General features: G+C 45.7%; 1 protein-coding gene across 1 annotated transcript in view; it reads right to left on the reverse strand.

Moving 5' to 3' along the window:
* Positions 1-16,185: 16,185 nt before the first annotated feature.
* Positions 16,186-27,182, reverse strand: part of NTSR1 (neurotensin receptor 1) — a 54,962-nt gene continuing 43,965 nt past the window's right edge. The window contains exons 3-4 of the mRNA XM_041478579.1: positions 23,304-23,394; positions 16,186-21,003 (exon numbers count right to left, since the gene is read on the reverse strand). Of these exons, the coding sequence (XP_041334513.1) occupies positions 20,754-21,003; positions 23,304-23,394 (341 nt within the window). The 3' untranslated portion in view covers positions 16,186-20,753. The remainder of the gene's footprint in view (positions 21,004-23,303; positions 23,395-27,182) is intronic.

Below are 27,182 nucleotides of genomic sequence, written 5' to 3' on the forward strand. Positions count from 1 at the left end.
TGTCCAGGTTAGAGCAACATCAAACCCAGAGGGATGTTGGCTTTGCTGCTGTCTAGAGGTGCTACAGTAAACCAAATAAAACCTGGCAGTAAGAGCTTTACCATAACATCAATGTTTTGCCAACTTTTCTCATTAATGGGATGTGACAGGACAGAAATATCACACCTCCATGGCTTGGATGCATTTCAGCCTCTGCTCTCAAAGGCAGACTCCAGTTCTGCATTGAACAGGACCAATCCTAACCCCAGAAAACTGCCCACTGCCGGAATAAAACACCTTCCCCAGGAGCAGGGAAGGAGAGAGAGAGCCAGGAGACAAGGCCATTAGCCAAAATCTCAGACAAAGAAAGATACTGAGAAAAAATAGGACGACTCAGAGAGATTTCATTTCCTCCAAAGAACGCTTTGGCTTGAGCTCTTCTCTCATTAATATTATTTCCCACATTTCTGCCCTTGCTGTACATCTTACATCCTGCAATTGTTGAAAAGAGAGCCTGGAGAGACTGAAAAACATGGAAATCACAGCTATATCCCAATTCATCTTTTCCCTCCAGTCCTTCTTCCAAAAGAGAGCAGTAAAAGGCATCCTAATCCAAGAAAACCCCTCCTTCCAGCTGCCCCCACAGCTGCTGGGACCAAATGGTTTCATCCCTGCAGTGGGTGAATTGCTAATTGCTTCCCTGCCCTCCACCCTCCCCCGGGACTGCCCAGAGCATCCAATTCTCATCAGAAGCAACAAATGATTGGCAGAGAGCTCAAGGCTTCAGCAGCTCCTGCTGGGGATGTCACTGCAAATCTGGGAGGGGCAGGAACAGGGGGAGACCAGCCTGGGAGAGGATAGAATCTGCAAAGGGCAGCCCATTGCCCTAGCACTGCCTGGGCCAGCCTGCAGCCTTTCAGGGATGTTCCTGAGCTGAGGGACGAGCTTTTCACTGTGCTCAGAAATCAATTTTTGCTTTGTGTTCATGTTGTTTAATCAATATAATAAAAGCTGAAGTAGCTACGGGTGCCTTTGATATAATAGTGGTTGGCAGTCACAGACCTAAGGTAAATAAATAAAATTTGCAGTAAGTCCCTGTGCAGATAAATGTAATCTTGACATTCATTCTCATATTTAAAGCCTGATCTATAAGATCAGCTCGTAGAATCATTAAAGTTGGAAAATACCTCTAAGGTCATTGAGTCCAACCCTCTGCAATGGGAGAATTAATTTCAAAGGCTTTTGAAACAGGCTTTGGCAAGCTCACGTGATTCCACATGAGAGATTAATAACACTAAGAGAGGCTTTATCACAGTGAGATTATCAGCAAGACATGACAGAAACTATTTGGGCCATTGGGAATGAAGAGGCTGTGAAAGCCAAAGATATACATGAAAAACAATAAATGTTAGGGACTGCCTTCTCTAATTACGATTCAGAGAATTTAACAAGTGGGATTCCTTGCAGAAAATCCTTGGCCAAAAGCAGGTCCTCTAGGTATTGAGTGCCAGGTGTTTTGTGCATACATTTCTTTCTAGGCATAAGAAAGGGAAAGAGCAGGCCAGTGATGCAGAAACCAAGCTGAGAGTGCTGTGGCAGTGAAGGGCTTGGTCCTTCCTGGACCAAACTGTTCCCTTTTGCTCCTCATGAAACAGCAGCAGCTGGGGGATGTTGGAAGGTGCAGCGTGTAGAAGAACTGGAATAACCACCAGAGGCTGTCAGAGCCTGATGGAGGAGCAGTGTCAGGAGGGTTTGACAGCATCCCTCCAACATCTTGGCATCCCTGATTATCACATCACCAAGACCCCATCGTGGACATCGTGGCACAGCTGGCAACTTTGCCTTGCTTGGCCAAGGTGAAAACTCCATCTGTGCCCACCAGGTCATGCAAGGACTTCATCAGTTCTCTCAGGTTTGAGCAGAAACCAGATTTCAGCTGAACAGACAAACCTCTGACAGGACACTTCTGTAGAAAAAACAAGGGCTAATTTCATGCTGAGGTAATCTGTCCCCATCTACCTGATCTTGTTTAGGAACAATCTTTATCTCTTCTTTCAGCAGGTAATTGCCCTCACATACTACAGTTATTCTTTGTTATTTCCTGCCTCTCTTTCCTTAAAAAAAAAAAAAAAAGAAGAAAAGAAAAAGAAAAGAAAAAAAAAGAGAAAAAGAATTTAGCTTGTCCTTTTCCTTTAAGCATATGGTTTCTGACACATATAAATCAGTATACTTAATAGCAAATATGCTTCAGGAAGGGATTTATAGAAATAGAAGGACCCGTCATGAAACATGCACAGAGCATCCATAATAGAATTCTATCATGTTAATCTATTTGGAAACAATTTGTCATCTTAGGACAAAGCTACAGCCAGGAAGGAATATGACATGAGAGCTTTCTCTTTGCACAACATATTGCTGCTAGCCTGGCTGAAAACCACAAACTAAGAAACCTTTTAGTTTATTTAAGTGCCAGATGCCTGATTTAAGGCAAGCTGGGCCTGATCCCAAAGCCTATCAGAGATGATAGGAAATCATCCTTTGAATTCAGCTGGCCCTGGCCCACATTTACAAGCTGGTCTCTTGCAGGCACATTTGTACCACAGGCAGGGCACTGACCAGGGGTATTTATGTATTCCAAATGCTTTCCTTACAGTCTGGATGTGAAGTTTAGGCTGTGCTTACTAACAGTTGCTGGGAATCATAAATAAAGTCTCTTTGAGTGTTTGGCCTCAAACTTGTGGCAGTGGTGCTGTTTTGAGGCTGCCACTTCTGAATTCACGCGCTTGGAAGGGGCACATTATGAAATTTCATGTTACAAAATCCCATTTTCACTATCATTTGGTCCCAGCCTGCGATGGGAGCTTCAGAAAGTGGGTTGTGAGGGAACAGAGAGGGAAAACCCCAAAAATATTTGGTTGTGTCAGCAGCAGGACTAGTCAGAGATTCATAGAATGGTCTGGGTTGGAAGGGACCTTAAAATTCATCTGCTGTGGGCAGGGACACCTTCCACTATCCCAGGTTACTCCAAGCCCCATCCAACCTGGCCTTGGACACTTCCAGGGGTGGGGAAGGAAGTTCATAATGGAGCTGAGTGATAAATAACCAATGAAAAAAATAAACCTACAGACAAAACTGGGTAAGCAGAAAAGGTGTTCATTTCCCCAGGCTGGCTTTTCAGTAATAGATCCTTTCCTCTTGTTTTTGTAATCCTTGCTGTTATAAACCCTGATATTAGGACATGTTCTCCTTCCAGCCACACCAACATTTATTTATGTGACTGTAACGTGGCAGGTTTTTAACTGGCTGGATGTTTTTGTCCACCTTCATTTAAGCTTCCCTCTGGCATCCCAGGATCCACTGATGCTGCCCTGAAAACTGGTGCATTGGTGTTTGGAGACAGCTGGAATAGCAGGGGGAGGCTTTTGTGTGTGTGACTGTGTGTGAGTGTCTGGAGCCTGATGAAGAGAATGAACACAGCTGATAATGGATGCTCACAATTAAATCCAGGCCAGATAATAAATCAGGTGAAGAATAGACCCTTGGACCCAAGCTTTAATTCTTGTTGGCAAAGAAGGGAGAGTGTAAATGCAATTTCATGTACTGCTACCTTGATCCACATCTCTTCCTCACCAACCAATACACTCAGGGCTTGTGCACAGATTCTGGCAGAAGTAACTAAAAATACTTTTCCCCCTGTGTATAAATTCCAACACTGGAAGCCTGGCTTTACATCTGAGCTCTCTGAGAGTTGCTTTGGCTGTTGAATCTACATCCCAAGAAAATCCTGGCAGAACTCAGAGAAGGAAGGAGTAGGCAAAGTCCCATCAAATTATTTTTTCAACGACTGGGAGCTTGAAGAGGACCAAATCTCTGCTTAACTGTGGAGGAAAAACAAATCTGCATAGATTTCCTTGCCATCAGTTTATGAGACAATGCATTACTCTTTCCAACGTCACCATCACCCAGTGGTGATGGTTGCAGGTTGGGCTGCTTCAGGGGCTTATCAGAAAAGCCACTGGGATATGCTTTGCTAATCAGTATTTGCCAGTGATGGTAAAAGTTACTGTGTGATTGTCCTTGATTGCATAGCACACATCATCTCATCAGCCACCTTCCTGCTCCTCCCAACCCCTCTTGAGTGATGCTTTTTGGATTGTGGCTCCTCTGATCCTTCTGCTGCCAATGGTTTCTGCATCACTTTGTGGATGTGCTGTGTTTATGTCAATGCTTATATTTGTGTCTGCTTCTGCTTCTGCCAAGGTGTGTTCCTGTTTAGTGAAAAACAGCACTAAAAAAACAAGTACTGAGAATATTATCATTCCAACACAGGAATTTCTGCTAATCCAACCCAGGATACAGTGTCCAAACAGTTGGATTAACACAGCTCTGCTGCATATGGTATTGAGTTGCAAATGAATCAGAACATATTCTCTATCCAAAGGTGGGCAGATGTACTACTTTGATAGAAGGCCGTGGATTTGGCTCCTCCAGACTTTAAAATGCTGCCAAGGAGGTAGGAATGGCACAGATCTGAGCTGGCTGCAGCCCTGCTTCACACAGTGCTGTCAGGGGGAATTTCAGCTATTTGGGGTTTACAGGGTGAAGGAGAAAGAGCCTGTGCCTGTGACTGCCACTAGAAATGCCTATTGTAGGACAGAAGGGCTTTTTTTATCCTGCACAAATTGCCTCAGTTCCACTTTCCTAAGTAAACAACCAGCTACAGAGTCAGCTACACTGCTAAATGAAAACACAAGTTGAAAGAGAGTGGTGTAGATTAATTGAACAGGAAGAAAGGAAATATATGTGTAGCAGACCTGAAAAGGAGACAGAGAGCTAATTAAATGTACTACAGTAATTTCACACAATGTCCTTCACATGCAGCATCATAAAACATTTGCCAGATCAGTGCACAGAGAATCAGCTGCGAGTCTGAAATCTTCCTAAAATCAGAAAATTTTTACATCTCTTGTGCTCCACCTTATTGTTGTCAGGCTGGTGCAGAGAGCTGCTAAGAGGGAAAGAGAGCTGCTAAGAGGGAAAAGCGTCATAGCTCACCAGTCCTTCCTGAGATCAAGGTGAAATTCCACCAAATAATGGGAAAGTGGGAAAAGCAAAGAGACCAAAACTCTGGGATGGGCAACAAATCAGAAAGAACAATCTGCCATGTGCCTTTGCAAGAATCCATGGGGGTTTTTTTGAGTAATCCTTCCCATGATCTCACAAAATTCATGCCTGTGCCCTCTGCATGTGGGGCATGTTCCAGCACGTGTGCATGGAAGTGCTGCATGTTCTTTTTGGAGCTTTTTGGTGCTGTAGGTTGTGGGAGTGATATCCATGTTCCCTTTTCCAGATGTAATCCTTCCACTGTCTGATGTTGGCTGTGCTCAGCCAAGGACTACACCTGAGGGATGGCTGTAGGCACCTTAATTATTCTTGCTTTCAAGTGACAGCAACACGCTCCCTGTATCAGTTTCCAGGAGTGTTACTTTGCATGTGCAGGAAATTGAGGGTCAGTAAAAACAGCATCAATTTCATTATTGTTGGAGAAAATATATTACAAGTGAAGCAAACTGAAAGTCACTGGAGAATGATGGGGCTGAAAGGAAGAAATTAAATATGTGAGCATTCCTTTAGGAAACTGATATTTCTGTACTGATGGTTTACGCAAAAAGTAGAATTTGGAGCAATTTTGTTCCTGCTCTGGCTCTAATCTTCACCAAACTTCCTGATTTTCTGCTAGCAAATGTGCAGCCAGTTTTTTCTGTGCTTGCAGCCTGAATCACAGCCAGTGCTGGGAGCCACTGTGCAGCCAAGAGCCCGACAGCACATGGGACAACAAACCTTGAGCACATGTGGATCCTGTTCCTCTGCTCTCAGCACGTCCAGGGTCCAGCCTGCTGCATCTCCTGTCCTTCCAGCACATGGTGCTGATGACCCATGGGAGAGAGACAGGCTAGGCAGAAGTCTTCCCTTTGGTTTTGGAGACCTTTTCAGCCATCAATCCCTTTGAGTCTCACAAATAAAGGCAAGATTTTTCTTGCCCATGGAAGAAAATTCCCTGGTTGGACTTACCCAGCACTTAACTGCCTGTCTCCAGGAATAAATCAGAATAACAAGGTAGGGCAGACCATTTTATTAATTCCCTCTCTTATCAGGATGTCCCTCAAAAGGGAGGTGCACTCCAGTGTGTTTCTGCTCCCATTTAATCTCTTCTGTGCTGACCAGGAGGGGACCAAGAGACTCATGAGATGCTGTGGATGTCAGCTCCATCCTCCTGGGTGTTCCTCTTTGTGTGGGATGGAATGAGGCCAGGCAGAGCTCCTCTGCCCACATCACAGCCTGTGGCTTAGCCAGGTGTCCCTTTGCTCATCAGCGAGCTGGAGGTTGCTGAATTATATAGTTTTGACAATGGAAAAAAGCACAATTATTATAAGGCACTGTTATCTCCTGTCACATTCAATAAAATCAGCCTGGCTCTCGGGAAGTCCTGTGAGGAAGGTGTTGGGATGAAAATTCATGAGTGCAGGGTAAGAGACCTTGGCAAATCAGCCCTTCTGTCAGTCATCACCCCACAGATACTTTTTTTAGGGAGAAATGGGTAAGCTGGGGTCACGGGGCCTTGCGGTGTGATTTGCCAAGCAGTCCCAAATGCCCTCATGTAAGGACTGGTGATGAAGGCAGGTTGTGCTAATGATCCTTGCACTGCACTCCGCTGGGTTATGCAAGTGTGCAGCTCTGGCTGGTGCTGGATGCTGACTTAGCTCAGCAGGCCACGGTGGCTCCTTGAAGAGAAGTGGCACTCAAGAAAGGGGAAACGTTTTAAAAGGCTCCAAAGCGTGAGGTCTGTAATGGATCACATGAGTGGGCAGCATCCTGAGAGGTGAACAAACATTACAGAAAAAAGAGCTTGAGACAAGAGCATTGGAGGGAGAGAAAGAGACTCCTCTGCTCGAGCTGAGACTGCAGCACTGAGGTGAGATCTCTGCTGTCAGCCAGGGAAAGCCAGGGACTGCTTGCTGTGGTTTGCCCTTAGTAGGATCTCCACAGCTAATTTAATACTTTAAATTTAATACTCTAATTTAAGAAGCAGTTGTTGCTGCTGTCACAAAATGCTGTTGTTCTACCTGTCCTAAAATTAGGAGAAATGCAAACGGTGACTTGATTTCTCATGACATTTAAGCCCATCATGATAATTACTGAAAAACCCAAACCCTTTGCACTGCTGTGGCCACTTGACCACGTCTGCTGAGGTTACTCTGATGTTCCTTATGAAGTTTTACCCTGCTTGTGAGGAGAATCCCTGGGAAAGGGGTGGATGGTTGTTGAGTTTCACTGCACAGCCTGGTTTAGAAATGCAGCACAACCAGGGAGCCTGTGGTGATGTTTCCCAAACCTGCAGAGCTGAGGAGAGCTGGTACTCTTTATGTTCTTGGAACATCAAACCCAGACTGATTCTGTCTGAGCCTGCGGGGTTCAGATCTCCTGGGGCTTTTCTGAAGTGACAAAAAGCAAGTTGATTTTCTGGAAAAGCTTTTCTCGGGAAAAGCTTTACCCTACAAAGTGTTGGCAGCTCTCCACACTTACTTTCTTCAGGGTACAGGGGGAAACTTGCTTAGTTGCTGGCAGAGCAAAGCTCATGAGGGAATTTTAAAACATTGAAGTGCCTGCAATTCAGAGATGCTGCAGCAGTCATCTAATGCACATTTATTTTGCATGGGAATTTTGCAAATGTAGCTGAATAATAATATTCTTTTGCCATCCTGCTTTTTCTGTTAGGAGGTGTTTAGCATCTCTGATGCAGATTCCCAGGAATATATGTGTTTAAATTCAAACTTGACCCTAGGAGGAGAAGAACCAATTTTCTGCTCTTGTGTCAAGCCTGAGTGATGATGAATAGGCAGGACCTGCCTTACAGGTACTTTCATTGAGATCCTTTTGAGTATGTAATAGAAAATGGAATGGTGAAGGTAGGCTAATCCTTATCCTTGCTTTGCCAAGCATCAAACTGAAATAGCTGATGCCTTCCTGAGACACTTTGTCAGTATCTCATGGGAAAATGGAAGCAAAAGGCTGCAGTCGACATTTCTGCAGCGTTGCTTCAAACAGGGTGGTTCATGTGTGAGCCCACAAAAATGTGCAAACGAGGGATGTGTCCACATCACCTCTTATCTGTCAAAGACCTCAGCCCAGCCCCTGTTTCAGCAGGAGGGCAGTGCCACCAGGGGAAGAGACTTGCCCTGTGTCAGCAGCCAGCAGTTACTACAGAGGAGTGGGCAAAACTGAGGAACTTCTCCGAAAATGCCAGGCACTTGTGAGTAGGATTTTTGTTTTAATTGGTTTCCACCTGTCAGACTTGTCAGTGGTGAAACTGGATGTTTTCACAGAGAAAAAAAATCCTTCCCCCTCATCCACCCCCACACGTCCTGCCTCCCCATGGCCCATCTCCAGCTCCGAAGTGACAGCTGAGCAGGTTTATTTCTGTCAACAGCACTGGAGGAGGCTGTGAGAAGAGGCATCCCACAGCTCTGGTTCCCAGCTGATATTTTGAGTCCAATCTCTGTTTGGGAATTGTTTCCTTTGGGTGCTGCTGAGACTCTGCTGTGCTCCATTCCCCAGCCTTTAGGCTGACGTTGTTCCTGAGATGTGCAGGTGCTTTAACAGCAGCCTGGCAGCTCTGCACAGCTTTGGCATGATCTGTCCCTCCTCAGACAGTGCCAGGTGCCACCACATTGGCCTCTGGTACCAGCTCCCACAGGTGGCTGTGCTTGGGCACAGAGGGACCTGGCAGAGGCTGTGTGGGAGTGTTTGGAAACTTAAACCGGGACTGCTCAAAGAGGAGCCTCCCTGGCACAAGCCCAGCCTCCTCCTGTGGGAAGGAGCCACTGGAAAGCAGGAGTGAGGGTTTTGCCACAGAGTGACAGGGAAAATTAAGGGAGAAAGGAAGCAGTTCTCTTCTGCTGACAGCAGGAGACAGAGGCAGAGCAGAGCACAGCCCAGCCACAGCCATGCTGTCTCCTGTATTCCAAAGCCCACTCTGCAGTGACTTCCCTGCTGACATCCCTTCCCTTACTGGAGCTAAAATATAGCAAAGACTTGGGTGGTGAAACCAAAGTGTCAGAGGACCATGGCTATGAGTTATGGGGGGAAAAAAGGACAGAGGCTCCCCTGGTACACAGTTGTCACCCCAGAGATTTCCACTTCCACCAAATTCACAGAATTCCCTGAGAGCCTTTGAGACAGAACGGATCAGTTCAGCTTTGTGCCATCAGACAACTGAGATGACAACATTATTGGTGTCCTCAGGTCAAGCCTGTCATGTTGAATTAACAGCTCATAAGGCACAAGAAGTGCTGTCTCCCCCCTGTGAATCAGAACTGAGACATCACCTGCACAAGTAATTGTATTAGTTTTGAATCAACAATGAAAACAAAGGATAAACAATTATCTACTTAAGTTCTTCATCGTTTTTGGTAAGATTATTGGGCAGAATAACTGAATTACTGTTGTCTTCCCGTTTGTCACGGGGTTTATGAGACACCCTTTCTTCCTCTCCCCTGCCTGTGCCACTGTGTGCATGAGCACCCAGCAAAGAGCCCAAAGTGCCTCTGGCTCTGCCTCCAAGGGTGGGAGCCTTGCTCAGAGGTGTCCTGCTCTCCACCTGCTGCCTGGGGGTGTCAGCTGCAAGCTCCTGGTGTGCCTTAGGAGGAAACGTGTCCCCAGCCAAGGGGATGGGAGCAGAGAGGAGAAACGTGGGAGGAAGGAAATGTTCATGCACATGATGTCCTCCTGGAGTGTTGCAGGGCTGATACCCAGAATTAGAACGGGGCTTCTCAAAGTGATGCTAAAAAGGAGCTGGTCTTTCCTTCCTGGAGAGCTTTCCTTCAGGTGAGAGCCAGATGTGGCTGCACAATCCCCATGGTGGGGCTGCAGTGCCATAGCCCACATCGGGGTGTGCAATCCCAGTTTTGCCCGGCTTGGATTTGATTTCTCTGTACCTGTGGAAATGTTGTGCATCAGAGCACAGCATTGTTCCCACCACAGCTCATGATTTATTTGAAATGAAATCCACTTTTCTGCATCAAGGCTTTTCCGGTACCTCTGGTTATGATGAGGTCGCAGTGTTTGACTTTTGAAACATTAGAATTTCCAGTAGCACAGAACAGTTTAAAGGAAAATAAGGACTCTCAGCTATGAATATTTATGGCTAGAGTTGAATTGTATTTCAGACTGCAACTCATTATTGCTGGGAGAACAGTACATAGAAGGCAATATTCAATTTATTAAAATATTTTCTCTTTTGTGTCTTGATCAGTGAGCACATTTATTTGAAATTTGTGTCGTTTGAATCTCAGTATTAAAATCTTATTAAAGTTACAATTTTACTAAGTAAAACAGAGTGAGGAACAAGGCTATCCACAACACCAATAAGCCAGAAATATTTCTGCTCATAAACAGTAAAAATGTAGAGTTGACCCAAGCTATTTTATACAGCAGACACTTTGATATGAACAGAAACACAAATTATTCTCAATTTCAACATTCATGAGGTGAAACCACAGCTGCTCAAGTGAAACTTGTACTTGTTAATCCTAAATAAAAGGAGCTGGTAGCAAAGATATGAATATTTGCACCAGAGATGAAATCAATCAAACCAAACACGCCCTCATTTTGAGGGTCCGTGACTGAACATTTCTTCCAAATTTAATATTTGGAGCGTAGGAATGACTTTGAAAACATCTGTGATTGAAAATATGAATGTGGGAAGGTGAGTGCTGGTAAAGATGCAGACTAAATGTTCTGGAGCTGTGCTGGGCGGCAGGAAATCCTGAAAACCTTCCCAGGTTTGGGAGTTTATCTCTCTCCCAGGTATCCCACTTCTCTCCTTCTCCTGCAAGGTGAGTGTCCCATTCCTCATCCTGTGCAGCTCTGATCCTCCCCCTCTGCTAAAACACCCAGTGCTTCAGCACATTTCCCATTGTTGGGCAGCTACAAGGAAGGCTCTAAGGACAGGAGATTTTCTTAGGTGCTCTGAGGAGCTGCCACCAAACTGAACTGAAGTAAATTTCATCTAAGCAGAAGGGAAAATGTCCTCAGTTGCACTTAGGAATAATTGCTCTACAAGAGAGTTGAGAACAGCTAAAAAATACAGAACTCTGGCCAAAAAGAGCCAGGGATTGTGGGAACAGGCATTTGCTGGGAGACGTGAGCAAAGTTAACTCTTTGCTTCTCTGCTTTACTCTGATGCTTGGTGAGGGGATGATTCACTGAGCAGGTTGACAGGGTTGTGCCTGTGCCTTTGCTTCATCCCACTGCAGTGGGTGATCCTCTGCCCAGCCCTGTTTCCCCTCCTTTTTATCACAATCCTATTCTGTGTTTCTCTGTGCACAGTTAAAAACCTTCCTGAGAAACGTGATTTGTGCATCACAAGACAAAGGCTCAATTTCAAATAAACGTGCCTTACCCTCAGTTTTAAAAATTTTCGTTCCAACGAAACACCTTTCCCATCACATCCTCTGATTCATTATTTCATTTTGGTCCTACAGCTCCTAATTCTGCAGCACTCTGGTGCCAGCCTCTGAGGAAGTCTGTTGGTTTCATCAAAGTCGTGCTGTGACTCATGGTCCCTTCTTACAGAAAACAGGCTTTTCCTCCTGATGAAGACAACCAATCTTCAAACCCTGTGCTGCCTTCTGGAGAGATGGATATGAAACACAGGCAGATCCCAAGCCCTGGAGCTGATCTCCCAGGAAAATGAGCACCACAGGGAGATGAATTGTTGTAAACAAGTGGAAGTGAGATTTTGGGTGAAGAGAAAAGCTTTTAACGGATCTTTTAAAATGCAAAAATCAGAAAGAAGAAGAAAGTATTCTCTCTCTTTTTTTTTCCTTTTTCCATTTTCCAGGTTTTGGTTGTTTTTTTTTTTTTTTTTTTTTTTTGTTTGGGGTTTTTTTTTTTTTTTTTTTTTTTTTTGATTGTAGTGCTGTATCCTTGGAGTGAGACTGGCAGCATGGCAGAATGTATTTTTCCCTGTCTCCAAAATTCCATGAAAACTTTTCAAGATACAGAGTGAAATCTGCAAGTGAATGCCAGTGAGCTCCAAATGATGAGCAACATATTAAAAAACACTGAGCCATGCTGTGATAAAAGCTCTCCTCCCTCACTCCTGTAATATATACAAAAAGCAAGAGATATTGTCCTGTATTCAATAAAAATCAGCACCACAGTCCTTATTTCTTCCAGACACATTCTCTGAACTCTGATTTCTGTTTTAGTCTGGTCAGCACCTTTGGCATTTAAAGCTGGAGCTGTGAACAGAATGAAGAGCATCATTTTCCCCTGCTAAATGATATTTTTCAAAAAAAAAAAACTCAGAAAAGAAACAGAGTTAGATTGTGTCACTTACAAAGACAAACTGGGTTTCTTTGCAGATGCAAACAGGTTTATACCAGTTGTGCAGGTCAGCATTCATCAAGGCTCAGAAATGCTCCACAAATTTGTGTTTTCTTTCATCCCAAAATCATGTAGACTTGTGCTGACATGTTTTCCTAGATCAGCCTCCTGAAGGGTGCTCGCTTCTTTGGGCGAGAGGATGAACCAATCTGGCTGCCTTGCTGTGGCATCACTGGTGAGCAGCTTTAAAATCCCTGTACCACTTGCTTGCTCTGGTCTGGCCCAAGCCAGGAGGAAGGAGAGGGATTAAGTGTCAAGTTCTGAGTCAGAAAGCACCAACCATGACATCAGGTGTTTTCCTGGACTGGTCACGAAAAATGGCATTTCATGCTTGTGTTGATGGTAAAGAGAAATCAATCTTATTCCAATTGCCGGTCTGAAGGAAAACAAAAAATGATTTATTGCAGTAATGTGAAACTTTGTAAGAATTCATGCTCTGTGTGGGAGCTGTACTAATAATGCTGTTGGCAGTCATCGCTGCTTTCCAGCTGGACAGGAGAACTAAAACATTGAAAATGTCAGGTGCCACAGATTTCGTTACAGTTCCCCGTGGCACTGCTGAGGTCAGTCCCAGTTAATGGAGTTTGTTGCTGTTTGGGTGTTTTTTAAATTCAGCAGGCAATGCTTCACCTCCTGCAGTCTGCACGGAGCAGACCCCAAGGATAACAACGTCAGGAGCACTCTGGGAGCTGCCAAGGGCTGTGACAAGGTTGTTGCTGCTGCTGACAACCAGCGAGAAGCTGTGTTTTAATGGCTGAATGTTGGCATGTTTTGCTAATGTATGTCTTGGAATGGAGGCTTAATATAGCTCATGAGCTACCTGCTGCTGCTGAGTGAAGGGAAAGGTGAAGCACAGTTGACTGCTGGAAGCGCTGGAGTTTGAGGCTCTGGTCTACGAGATTTCATTGCGACCCTTGGGTGAATCCCAGAAGTTCCTGTGCCTGAAATCCAACCCTAAAACAAGAGCTCCATTGCAGTGACAAAGGGATGGAGTGGGCTGGGTTGCTGGAAGTGTCCTAATGCTGTTAGATCTTGGTAACAATCGCTACTACATCTCTGTTATGTTTGTGAAATTTTGGGGTGCTGGCGAGATCTAAATCTACCCTCCCTCAGCTTAAAACCATTCCCCTTTTCCTTTCACTCCAGGGTCTTGTAAAAACTCCCTCACCAGCTCTCTTGAAGCCTCTTGAAGTACTGAAAAGGGTTCTAAGTTCTCCCTGGAGCTTTCTTTTCTCCAGACTGAACAACCCTAGCAAAACATCACCCCAGGTGCGGCTGCAGCACCCACACATGCCCTTATACACTCACTACAAATTTTTGGCCTTTCTCTTTCTCCTGCTTGAAACTCCTGGCTGGCTTGGCTGGTTTGTATCACCAGTGATATGGTGTTTAACTAACTTTGCTGCTTCTCTATTTAGGTTAGATATTAGGAAGAAATTCTCTGAGGATGGTGAGGCCCTGGCACAGGGTGCCCAGAGCAGCTGTGGCTGCCCCATCCCTGGAAGTGTCCAAGGCCAGCTTGGATGGGGCTTGGAGCAGCTTGGGATTGTGGAAGGTGTCCCTGCCCATGGCAGGGGGTTGGTATAAGATGAGATTTTAGGTTCTTTTCCAACACAAACCATCCTGTAATTCCATGGTTCTCTGATCCTTTCCCACTGGCATTTGGCTGAGTGAGCCCAGGACGGGGCTGGCAGCCTGTGGATGCTGGGCTGGCTGCTCCAGGCTCCCCTGGCATGGTTTTTGTTCCCAGAAAACAACCCCAGCAGGTTGGTTTGGCCACCCTGCAGCACTCAGGCCATGCCTGTGCCTGTGCTTCTGAAGGGGTTTTGCACTTGAGTGCCCAAAATCACTTCAGGTTCTGCTTTGTGCTTCCCAGCCCACAGGAGGCCTGGAATAATAACTGTGATGTGCTGCCTTATTGCTTAAATGCCCTCATGAATATACTCCAGTCTGATCTACTGTTCAAACAAATTCAATAAGGCAGAGCAGGATTTAAAGATATTTTAAATAAATTAACTTCTGCATGGATGTTTATTAAGTTTTATGAAGCCATTTACTAAAACATAACATTTTTTTCCAAAAGGTGCCTGAAATTTTCCCCTCGTGAACTATGGAAATTGCTTTTATAATTGAAATGAAAAATAAAGGCCAAGCTGAAAGCACTCCTCCTGGCTCAAGGCACAGTCCTTGTGCCTTTCTAAAGGAAAAAAAGAATTATTTGACTCTCCACATCTTCTGTTTTCCTTCACATTTGTGGGGCGGGATGTGGTGCAGGATTGTGTGACACCGGGCGGGAGGGAGGCTTGGGAAGCTCAGCTTCCCAGGATTTGGCTTTTTCAAGGAATCAGCCCTGAGCTAGACAAGTCACAAGCAGACAGCAACGTTTTTCACTCCAGCTTGAACACGGGCTGGATTTCTGCACAAACCATGGAGGCTCCACTGGGAGCGCCGTGCCCAGCACACAAATCTCCTGCAGCCTGGAAACAAGGATGCTGCCACGTGCTGTGGATTTCCACTGCTGGAGACATGAGCTGTGAGCTGAAAATACACCTTTGAGCAGAGCAGGGCTGAATACCACATCAAAGGATCCATAAAATAAATGATTTTCATTCTTTAGTTCTTGATGGTATAGGGACAATAGAGGCTCCTGCTCTTCTCATCTGGAAGCAGCAGCAAAAAGCCTTTGGAGACCATTTCAACTAGGTTTTAGAAGATGGATTTTCCAGGCATGGATGATTCCAAATATTTAAATTTTGTTCTCTTGCTGCTTTCCAAGCCACCTTCCCTTCAATCAGAAATCAAAACAAAAGGCTCGAATGGTTAAAAACTATGAAGATTTTATGGCTCAGCTCAGCTATTGCACAACAGAACATTAACCAGGAGCTGCAGGGAGGATGAAGGTGACTGATTTTTGCTCATTTAGTGTTAAGGACACCTTAATATAGTGGGTAATACCCAAGCATTCTGTCCCCACAAAATTACATTTGTGTTAGAAAAATAAATGCCAGGGAGGAAGAGGATCATGCTAAAGATGGGAGGAGAGGAGGGGAAATCTCACTGTTAAAAGACAATAAACCTGCTTCTTTTTCTTCATTCTTTGGGCTGACTCCTTTGCTGTGCCCCTACAGCTCCCAGTGCCATAAAGCCCCAATCTGCTCAGTTTTCTGGGCAAAGCTGCTGCAGAATAATGGCCAAGATACATCTGTGACATCTGCCCTGCAACAGGGAAAAGCAAGCAGGAGCGACAGGCAAGGCAGGAGCTCAGACCCCTGCAGTGCCCCTGGGATCTCAGCACTTGGAGCTGCTCAGCCTGGGAGCTCAGCTCTCATTCCCTTCAGGCTCCTGCACTCCACATGCTCCAAGTCCTGGATGCTCTCAATTGCTCTGCCCAACAGCAGAGCAGGACAGCACAGATCTGATGCTTTTAACAGATCCCAGGAAGGATTTTCAGGGCAAACATCACTGGTGGGAGCGTCCTTCAAACCTAACTAGTCCCCCTGTTTGTCTGCTGAGCTGAAGTCAGGAGCAGCAGCTGGTGCTTGGAGGCTGTTTGTGCTGCAGAGTGCAGGGACAGCAGCACTCAGGGCCCTTCTGCAGAGGAGCTGCAAGTCCCAGTTCGAGGCCAATGGGATTCCACCAGTTTAGACCCCAGGCAGGGTGCCTGATAACCAGGCTGTGTGATAAAGGCACACCTGCCACTTCAAGCAAAAGCAGCCCAAGCCTTAAATTTAGATATTTATTTCTTAGGATCAATAAATGACAAAATAAAATACCATACAGTACAAAGGCTATATCAGGAATTAACCATTTCAGTACACTTTGATCAGTAAATAGAGTATCAATAATAGCATGTTACACTGAAAGAGTGTTTCCCATTGCCATACAGGAGGATTCCACACCCTCTTCTTTCCCTTTGTCACAGAAAATATCACAAAATAGACAATGACACACTTTTAACATTCATTTTTTTCCCCATTGAGCAACAGGCCACAAAAAATAAAGCACATCAACATTTTGTATCTCAGAATAAAATAAAAATAAAAAGGTGCACTTCAAAAATATTTGCCATAAATACAATATGTGCAGGACTATCAGGTGGCACAGCTGGGGAAGGACTCTGGATCACAAAGCCAGGACACAGCGTCATGAAATTTTGGATCAGCTGTTTCTACTTTCGTACTAAGCAAATCCAGACTGAGAACAGGAGGAGTGGTTGAGCTGTGATGTGAAGAACCAGACGGAGCTCCAGCAGACACAGCTTTGGTTAAAGAGTCACCAAAGAGCACAGCCAGGAGGACACTGGGCTGACACAGCAGCCTGTGGGAGGTGCCCCCAGCCCTGTGGGTGTTTGCTGTCCCTGCCCAGGTGATGGGCTCAAACCTGCAGCAGAGCTGCCTGCAGCAGCAGCACACCCAGGGCTGCCTCACCGAACGCTGGAAATGCAAAGATCCTGCTGTTGTTGTGTTCCAGCACGTGCCCTGCCAACCTCCTCGCTGATTTCCCATTGGGTTTTCTCCTGGAAAGCTCGCTGAAGTGAGGTCTCATGCACCTTACAGAAAAAGACAAGCTCAGCAGAGCTTTCCTACACTGATGGGCTGGGCCTGTGGTGAGACAGTCCTGTCTGGGGGGAGTTTCTGAATAGCAAAATTACTTCATAAACCTGATTTCACACTCTGCTAAACTGATGGCTCTGGCAAGGGCACCCTGAAGAGAAACAAAGCCTCAAAATAACGTTTGAAGAGGTCACTTGATAGCCTCTCTTCAGAATGGAATTTCTCAGAATCCATCTGGCAGCACTTCACATCTGCGGGTTCCACAGATTTTATTCTTTTTTTAGTCAAAACAAACAGTTCCAAACACAGGGAATTTGCATAGATGAGCAGAGGCCCGGCACTCACCTCTGCTTTGGTGAAGAGTGCAGCCAAGGCAGGGACACAATGGATGGGAGTTTTTGTTCTGTCTAATGGCAAAAGCCATCCACATCAGATTAAATTAAAAAACCTTGTTGAGTTAGCAGTTCAATCATTGTTAAGAGGCATCTAAAGAACATTTCTCTGGTAAATATGGAGCAGTTTGTACCTTTCTCTTCTCTACTGTATCAGCTTTCCTTTACAAGGCCAGGTTGGATGGGGCTTGGAGCAACCTGGTCTAGGGAAAAGTGTCCCTGCCCACAGCAGGGGTTTGGAACTGGATGGTCTTTAAGGTCCCTTCCAACCCAAAATGTCCAGTGATTCTCTGGAAATCATGAAACCATGGGGGTTTGCAGTCAGCTATCCTCACTTCTTTGAGCTCTAGGGAACCACACCTCTGAATACTGAGCTGAATACAGCAAAATTAGGTGAGGAGGAAAGAGAGGATGAACGCAGCTGTAACTTACACTGCTCAGCTCAAGGCTGTCAGATTTGGCCAGTGGAAGAGGTAGCTTTGAGCTGCAATCTCAGATTAAGGCCATGGACCCAGATCTGCTTTCCTGTTAAACTGCAAGAACAGAGCTGTAGAAGTCAGCAAACCACTTGGATAAATCCCCCAAATTCCCCCTGCTCCTCAGCACTCGAGTGGCCCAACAAACACTGTGGAAAGAGTTGATGATAAATTCACTTTTTCTCCAGCTTTTTCTCACTGTCATGTCAAACCAAAAATAAGCCTGCCAGTTTCTCTGAGCTGTGCTCAAATATTCTGTAAGCTGCCTGTGTATCTCAGTAGTGAAAATCTAAACCAAGCATCTTATGTGAAAGAACAATTTTTGTACAGTGTTTTCTAAGATAATCAAGCACATTTCAGCAGGTTGGTGTTGAACAAGTGTAGTAACAATGTTTAATATTTCAAATGAGTAAATGAGACATGCAGGGTGTTAATGAAAGTCAAAGCAATGCAGTTACAGCTTCCCTGGGGGGTTTCCAGAAAGCTCCTCCCAGCTGCTGGCTGTATTTACAGGTGAAGAAAAAAAATTTGGGTCATCCAGAAACATTTGAAGTGTCTTGCCCGGAAGGCCAATGTTAAATGTGTGACATCAAGACACCTCTTTCTCTCAAGGCAGATTTTTCCCCTCTCCTGTTCATGGTACCTGGATTTTGCCACGAGGCAGGATGAGCAGGTCTTCTTCTTCCAACCTGCCCAAGCCATTTCACACACACCATACACACAAAATACTTGCTTTTTTTTTCCACAGATTTCCTTCTGAAGAGATCAGTCTCCCTTATTCCTCTTTGTTTCAATTTAATTTGTCTGCCACTACCTGTTTTCTTAGTCAAAGCGGAGTCAAGAGTCCATGAGCAACAAAAGTGCTTGGTCAAATATAATCTCTGCCCTCTGCTTGGTACAACCAGGGCAAGAAATCACAAGAAGGCATGACAGAACAGAGCTTGTAGTTTGGCTGAGTCAGAAGGAACTGAAGACCCACTGACTTTCATTTTGAGCCCTTTCTTTTGCAGGGTTTCTGTACTAGGCATTAAAATCATCTCCCATCCCTCCAGCAGCAGGTGTGGCTGATGGCTTGCCATGGTGGCCAGCTGGGTACAGGTTCTAAATGCCCCAAAAGTAGTCACTCATCACCAACAACTCACAGCAAATGCCCCCAGATGGGTGTTTCCTCTTTGTGCTGAGCCCAACAGGACCTAAACCACAAGTCCAGCGAGTTGGACTCGATGATTCTTGTGAGTCCCTTCCAACTCGACCTGTTCTGTGATTCTGCAGCAGGAGATGTCACCAGTGGTTCTGGTCTCCACCACGGTGTGACCCTCACTTGGGCCAGCCCACACCTCCAGCACTGTGGTTCCAGCTGGGGACCACAGGTGCTCATTAGCTGAAGGGTGACGTGGCATGGGCAAAGCCCAGAAAGCCAAACTGAGCCAACTCTTCTACTTTGTCACCTTGCAGAGGCAAGTCCTGCTCTCCCGGTGACGTGTGGTGGGAGAGAGGACACCAGGTCACCACCAGCAAAGGCAGCACAGGGTGATTGGTCAGCTCCAGGTTTGTGCAGGTCACCATCTGGGAAAAAGCCCTTTAGCTTGTCCCAGAGCCCTGTTATTTCAGTACTAAAGACTCTGGAGCAATTTGTTGTATCACATAAGGGGCCATCAGAGGTGGAAGGATATGGGGGAAAAGCTCATGCTACCTCTCCTTACCTCCTCTCTTAAATTTCAAAGAGAATTTTCAGGTCTTGTTTCTGTTCCTCTGGCTTGCTAAAAGAAAGTGGGTTTAGAGTGAAGACTCCCCAGTTTAGACTTTCTTATGCTCTGCATTTGAACTATGTGAATTATGGGGGTGCAGATAGGTGTGCCAACAGTTCTGGTAGCAAAAAGTAATACAAGAAAAGGTAGAACAAGAGGACCTGCTGCCTACAACTGCTATATATGAGATGTCAGCCTTGTGGAAATAGCAAAAAAACAAGTACAACTGGAATAAGAATGGGAAAAATCTGAAGGTCCCACAGAATTGGGGCAGATTGCTCTTATGTCAGCAGCCTGGAGCCCTCATGAGCTCAGAGTTTTCTCATCTCTTAATGCAGGCCAGCAAACTGTTCTCCCTGGTAAAAAAATAGGATTTGGCTGTATGGCAAAAGGAATATTTTCCATTTCTGTTCATTTTCAGCGCTCCATCTGGGCACAGCCTCTGCATTCTTGACTTTGCCAGAGACTGCTGCTATCGGTGCAGTGGTACCAAAGCCAGGCACTGTGGATGCCCTAAAGCCAAAGGTGACCCCACTCCCCAGGCCACAGCCACCCCAGCCTAGGTAAGGCATCATCTGTTCTTATTTAATTTCAAGGAGCCAGAGTGGCTCTCTTGAGCACCTCGGTCGTGTTCCTCACAATGGAGATATATTTCTAAAATAACCACCTGGCTCCCTGAGTTTTCGCTCCTCGTTCATTGAACATCCCACAGGTAGCATATCCATTCTCCAAGAACATCCCTTTCTGTTCAAAGCTTCTTTCTCCTCATCAAACTCTCTTCTTGGTGCTACCAGGAGACATGATCTCAAACCCTTGGACGTGGACACGGCATCTCTGCACTGAGAAAAGGATGAAATGCAGAACAGTTTTGCCTAAGTTGAACACATTTTGGCTTCCCAGTTAACACCACACCTGGATTTATGCCAGACTGAAGTTACAATACATGTAGACATTACTCACAAGAGGCAAGGCCAATGCTTGAAAATAACCTCAAAGTTACTGGCAGAACAAAGCCTATTTTTTCCAACAAAAATGACTTTGCTAAACACACTTGTGTTACGTGAATTTGGAGACCATGCATGAAAGTCACAGAGGCCTCTCTCAAGTTTTGACTCCACGATGAATTGCGTTCCTCCTCCTCCTCCTCCTTTGGCTTCAGTACGTAGTTTCCCTTGTGACCTGGCTGGAAAATGTGTGGTTGCTGGAGATGCTGTTGGATTTCCTGGTGAAGGCCAGTCGTTTCTTCTTCTTCCTCCATGGCAGGCACAGGATGGTGAGTGTGGAGAGGAAGATCTGGCGGAAGTTTGCTGACACCAGGTTGTAGAGGATGGGGTTGATTGCTGAGCTGACGTAGAAGAGGACGTTTGTCAGCATGTAGAAGTAGTGGTAGAAGTTGTAGAGGAAACTGGAAGAACAGAGAAAGGACAAAAATCTGAGTGTGAAGAACTCAAAGTCACAAAGGTGAGAAAAACACGAGCTGCTTCCCAGCTAACCTTTCTAGCTGCAAACATGAGCTTACCAGTGGTACCTGGGCCACCACAACCCATCTACATCTCCAACTGGAACTGGTCAAACACGGATCAGATGCCTCTATGAAGATACTGCCCCACTCACCAGCAGTCAGAGACTTATTTAAGCCCTGGATCCAGACAAGATATTTACCTCATGCATTCATTTTTCTTTGGAAGTAGTCATTCTGGAACCCGAGAAGCCAGATGGAAATTCGCTTCTGTGTCATACATACACATTAGCTTGACTTTTTTGGCTGCAGTTCTGATCTACAGAGGTTGCAGAAGAGCCAGACTCCAGGAACAGATGCAGCTCTCTCCTCCCTCTGGCAGTGAGAGCAGCATCAGCTCATTCAATGGGTCCCTGGGTTGGGATTTGTCCATAATGTGGGATAGCATTTCCTGTTCTGGGGGCAAGCTGATAATAGCATGCTCCTGAAACTCATCCTAACCACCACAATTTAATGTTTTCAACTAGAACTTGTTGAAAATGTTTTATTATCTTTTATGCTTTTGGATGTATCTTTCCTTAGGCCAACTGAGATCAACAGCCCTGAGCTGGTAAAGCATTTAAAACACCACGGGTCTCATTTTCAGGAAGATGTTCCTCAGAATCATTTATCTTGGTGAAAATTGCAGACCTTTTTTTTTAGTCTGAGCAGTGTCTAACAAAAGATAAATAGAGGAGTGCTGGACTAAGTTGCCCATCCCTCCACACCCCTTCAGCACTGCCAAGGACTCCAAGGCCCATGCAGTTCTAACAAGCAGAGTTTTTCTGTGTAGTTGTGAAGAATTAATATTGGAAACATTTCCCTTCTTCAGGGGCAAGGCACATGTGTATAAATGAACATACCAAGCTGCTGCAAGCTCTTGGTTAGCCACCAGACTGATAGTTCACTATCGTTTTGTAAATTCAGCATTTTCCTAAAATTACTCATGGTTTTAAAAAGAAGAAAAAAAAATATTATGTGAACCAAAATGCATAAATTCCTACTAACTGCAGACAGACTTCTCTACCCCTCTTGCTCAAAGCAAATGCAGTCATCACATAATTGAACAGTGCCTTAAGTATTTTTCATGTAGGAAAGCAAAGGAGAAACAAGAGTTTGTCCCAGTGTGTGCCTAGAGCTCTGTTTTCAGGACTGAAGATAGATTTTGGATTTTACTGTGGCTGGATCCATAGTCCCATTCAGTAGACTGCTATATAATAATTTGATATATTTTGAGTCTGGAATTGATAAAATTTTAGTTTTTTATTGTTGTTCTGCTTTTTGGTATTGTAGATTTTTTTTTCCTTTTCCTTAAAAGCAACAGCCCTGGTCTCAGGGAGAGCAGGGATGTAACACCATGGGAGGAGACACAAGAGAGCATCCCTTGGCATCTCAGGCTTCCTCAGTGTGTGTCCCCAGACAGCATTAGCTCTTAATGACATACTTAAAAATAATAATTAGTTTGGTGTCTGCTTTGCTGAAGAGCCTGGCCTGGTGCCTCAGAAAGGAGCAGGGGGTGCCTTTGCACATCTGTGAGCAGCGCACGTGTGTCCATGCAATTATCCCGGAATTCTCTGACAATCTGGGCATTTCCTAATCAGCAGCAACTGCTGGCATTTCATTTTGATCTGCTCCCTGCAAAACCCAGTAAATAACCTGTCCCAGACCCAGTAACAGCACAGCTATTTCCCCACCTGTGTCATCCCCCTGTCAGAGAGGAAATGTGGCCTCGTGGGGCTAAACTGTGTGCTGACAGGAGCTGCTGCATCTTCGGGCTGGGATCAATATCTCTGGCACGGAGACTGAAATCCACTCTGGATGTACCAACCCCCCTGTCCAAATGTCATTTCATCAAGGGCTGCCAGACTGATGTCTGTGGTTGCAGCCCTCGGGAGGAGAAGGAGGAGAAGGAGGAGGAGGAGGAAGAGGAGGAGGAGGAGGAGGAGGGGCTGATGATGCCTTTTGGTTCAAAATAATGCTTCCTGAGGGATTTAGGTAAAACAAAAACTCTTAATTTGCCTGGCAAACATTGAGACATCCAAAATAAAATAAAATAAACCCAAAAAACCCCCAGCAATTAGGTTTTGAGACTTGAACACCTTTGCTCCCAGCTCCCCACCTCCACCTCCACACCTGGGGGTGCTCTGGCATCCCCAGCCCCAGCCTCTCCTGGCACGGGGGGCCCGTGTCCCCACGCTGTGACTCACTCTGTCCAGTGGCTGGAGGGGACATAGCAGAACATGAGGCGCCGGATGTGGTAAGGGAGCCAGCAGACCACGAAGGCAATCACCACAGCACCTGCAAGGCAGGAAAAAAGCCTTAACTTGGTGAGCAGCTCTCCATCAGGCTGAAAAAGGGACCTGTCTGCTCGGGTTTAATTGCTGTAACCGTTTCCCTGCAGCCCCACTTGTTCTTGTATTGCTGTAGTGCAAAGAATTAATAACCCTGAGGGACAAGCAGCCTGCAAATGTCTGTAAAAACAAGCAGAAGTAATAGAGAACAGCACTGAGCACTGGGGCAGGGACATGAGGGACTGCAGGAGGTAAGATGAAGCACTGGCCATGGCTAGTTCCTGGCTCAAAGGAAACTCTGTTTGCATCTGTGTTTCATGCCCTTGTGGCACTGGGCATTTTGTCCATGTAATCACAGAGACAGCTGGAGTATGTTTTCCATCCAGGTAGACAGGGAGCCAGGGCCACTCTAATCCCGTTAGTTTGTTACGTGGAGCCACTGGCCACGGGCCCCACAGTGCTGAGCACCATAAAACTGCTCTTTCTAGTGGCAGGGCTCATCCTTTTGTTCCACATTTGTGCCATACCTGAGATTACAACGTGTTTGGGTCTGGACTTTGTCATAATAAAAATGATCAATTAAAGGGTAAGCAGAGAAAGACACTGTTGCTTTTTTCCTTTCCAGATTCTGAGGGATGTCAGACAACGGAAAATAAAATGCAACAACTCTGAGGCATAAAAGTGCTGTTGATAGAGTGCATTTGTGAGTCTGGATTAAAAAGTAGATCTATCAGGCAATCAAGAGAAAGATTTGTTTCCTTTTGTAATATACGTTTCAACTTCTGTATGGAACAGCAGGATTCTAGCAGAATCCTAGCAGGAAATAAAGAAATCTCAGTTAAAACATAACACAATAAAAGGCAAGAAGAAAATAAAGACTAAATAAAATAATTAAGTTAATTTTTGGTCCCAAATTTGCTCTACAGACAACAAGGGACGCATCACTCTTGTCCTTTATGTGACCTGTAAGGGGCTGGGAAGCAGCAAAGCTCTGCTCCAGAGTGAGGTACCACAAGTGCAATGTGGATTTGGCACGTGGAGCCAAAGGCTGGGGGGTTTTCTGCCTTGGGATTGAAAATATTTATGTGGATATGTCCCAAACCCAGACGCTGTCATCCCACAGGGACCATGTTTTAGCTCAAGGAGATGTGTTTCCCTTGGATAATGCAGTCCAGGAGGAATAAGTCTAGCTGTGGCTGCATCTCCCCATCACTGATGCTTAGCTAAGAGGCACAGGAGAGCAGAAATTAGAAAATCCCTGGTGTCCAGCTCCCTACTCACACCCTACTCCAACTCCATGAGCTCCCTCTCATTAAACACACAGCTAACAGTGGAGAAGGTTCTATTCCATGATGCATGACAGCATCTCCCAGGAATGCTGCAAAAGACATTTATCCAATAAAGATTTGAACAGCTGAAGGGAGATGTTTTGGAAAGAAGGCTAGAGGGTCTGTTTTTATTCTCTTGTCCAAGTGAATTCATTTTTTCAAACTGTTTTTTGGCTGCTCTCTGGCCACAGTGATCACAGATGTAACTCATCACCAGACAGCCTGCAGCCCTTCAGATGCCATCAAGTGAATTAATTTGACCTGTGTCTGATCCTTCCCTGAAGAGCTTTGATGGGACTTTGGCAGGAGAGCCCCTGCATGACATGTGGCACAGGAGAGGTGGGGACATCCCCTGGGAGCTTGGTGGGAGCGTGCCTCGCTCCTTCACATTTCTGAGCACCCGCTTTTGGCCACATCCAGAAATCCATTTCTCTGTCAGATGGGCTTTTGGTTTGCCCTGGATGGAGCAGCCCCCCCGTGATTCTCCAGGAGATCCCTCGCAGGGGCTGCAGGAGAAGCAAAACTCTCCAGCCTCTCCTCCTGCATCCGTCAGCCTCGGGCCAACGGAGCGAGCCAACATCGCAGCTCCAGCCCATCTGCTCTCCCAGCGCCTGCACAGGATTAGCTGCATTTTCAGGCTGCAAAAGCAGCTTCCCAAATGGCTCCAAACACAGGTTCATTCAGGCACATCTTAATTTTTGCAGGAACCTCCACTCGCTGGCACTTCTCAGCTGCTCACCCCTGTGTGCAGCTCTTTAGGAACGGCAGGATCCGGATTCTTTCGACAGCCAATTATAAGAATCTCACACATCTGCTTGTTAAATTTACTAACACGTTAAATGAAAGTGGTTTTCTCCTGGTAAATGATCTCTGCTTCTGCTGCTCAGGCAATGCTGTGCCAAATAATATGGATCTATAGCAACAAAAACACATATTGAGAGAAGTATCTGCTTAACATCAGCAATTAAGTAATCTGTGATAATTCTGTAATATCACATGCAATCACTCCACAATTAAATCTCTATTAAACATGTGAAGTGCACTGGAGACACTTATGGTCTGATTTGGAAGTTCCAGCTGGGTGACACACTGTGCAGTTCTGTGCTGCACAGATTAGGAGATCCCGACCTGAATTTGTCACTCTTAATCCGTATGTTTTCATTTTATCATACAAGGGATCAAGCAGATTTAGGGTGGCAATCCTGCCCTCCTGGGTCCTTTCCCCTGGGAGGAATATGAAACACGAGACTGTGTTAACTTTCACCTAATACAGAATGAAAATTCTCTTTTCTCCCAGATACCTGGTTCCTTTTCCTGCTGTTTTGCTCTGCCTGTCAAAATGGTTGAGCTGTAAAACAAATCCTGGGCAAACCGTCTGCCAAAATGATTTTTTATTGTTGTTATGAGCTCCTAGGATGTGTTCTTCATCATCAAAAGCTTGACACGTGGGTTCCTTTGGTGGAGTAAGAAGGAGCAGGTCAGCCTGCTGGAGCTGAGCTCTGCAGGGGAAGGGTTTGACTCAATATGTGATGGTGTCACTGTCCAGGATGGTCTTTGTGAGGCTGGAGATTTCCTGCCTTTCTTTTTTGAGCTAAAAATAAACCAGACACATCCCTCACTTCTAATTAATTCAATAAGGTTCTAATAGGAGCAGAGCTGCTCCGTGAGCTTCTGATATTTCCCATAATTGAGCAAATGAGGTGCCAAACCTCAGGGGTGGGGAGTGGATGTGGGGCCCCAGCAAGATGACCCCAGTGTGCCAGGGGTGGCAGGGAATGATCCTCCCACCAATGTATGCCCTCATTTCCCTTCTAAATCAAACTCCCAATTTAAATGTGTATTAAACCATGAATTATTACATCCTGTGGTTTTCTATTTTGTCTTATAATGGCTCTTTTCTCTGCCTGTTTGAACTGCATGCCAAGGAAGAAGGGGAGAGGAAGGAGGAGTGGCAGAGGACGAGCCCTGGTTTGTTTTTCCTTCAGGAAGTCCTGCAGAGAGAAATATCAATTCTGACTGACATCTTGTTCATTGTGAGGAGATTTAAACTGTGCCAGTCTCTGCTCTCAGACTAAACTGGACATGGCAGCAGTCCTGGAGGTTAAATTCCGTTAGACCACACTGGGTATTTTATTTTGCCTTGTGTGTACCCTGGGCTGAGGCTGGGACCTGCCCTGCTCCAGGGGCTCCTCTGGGTTAGCCAGTGCACAGGGCAGAGCACCATGAGTAGGAAGCCCATGCCATGGTTTGGCTGGTTTGGCTGAGTCAGGAGTGGGCTCAGGGGGGGTTTCCAGCCCCCATGCCTTGGTTGGGAGTGACTCAGAGCCCCGGGCAGCGATGGGTGAGGAGCCACAGCCGTGACTCACCCGGGAGCTGCTGCGGCACAAAGCTGGGCTGGGCTGGCGCTCTCCTCCTCCTCCTCCTCCTCCTCCTCACTTCATCTCCTGCAGCTCCTCTGGGATGATGA

This window comes from Pyrgilauda ruficollis, unplaced genomic scaffold (assembly GCF_017590135.1).
Source record: "Pyrgilauda ruficollis isolate IOZ18807 unplaced genomic scaffold, ASM1759013v1 scaffold45, whole genome shotgun sequence".
NCBI classification, from domain to species: Eukaryota; Metazoa; Chordata; class Aves; order Passeriformes; family Passeridae; genus Pyrgilauda; species Pyrgilauda ruficollis.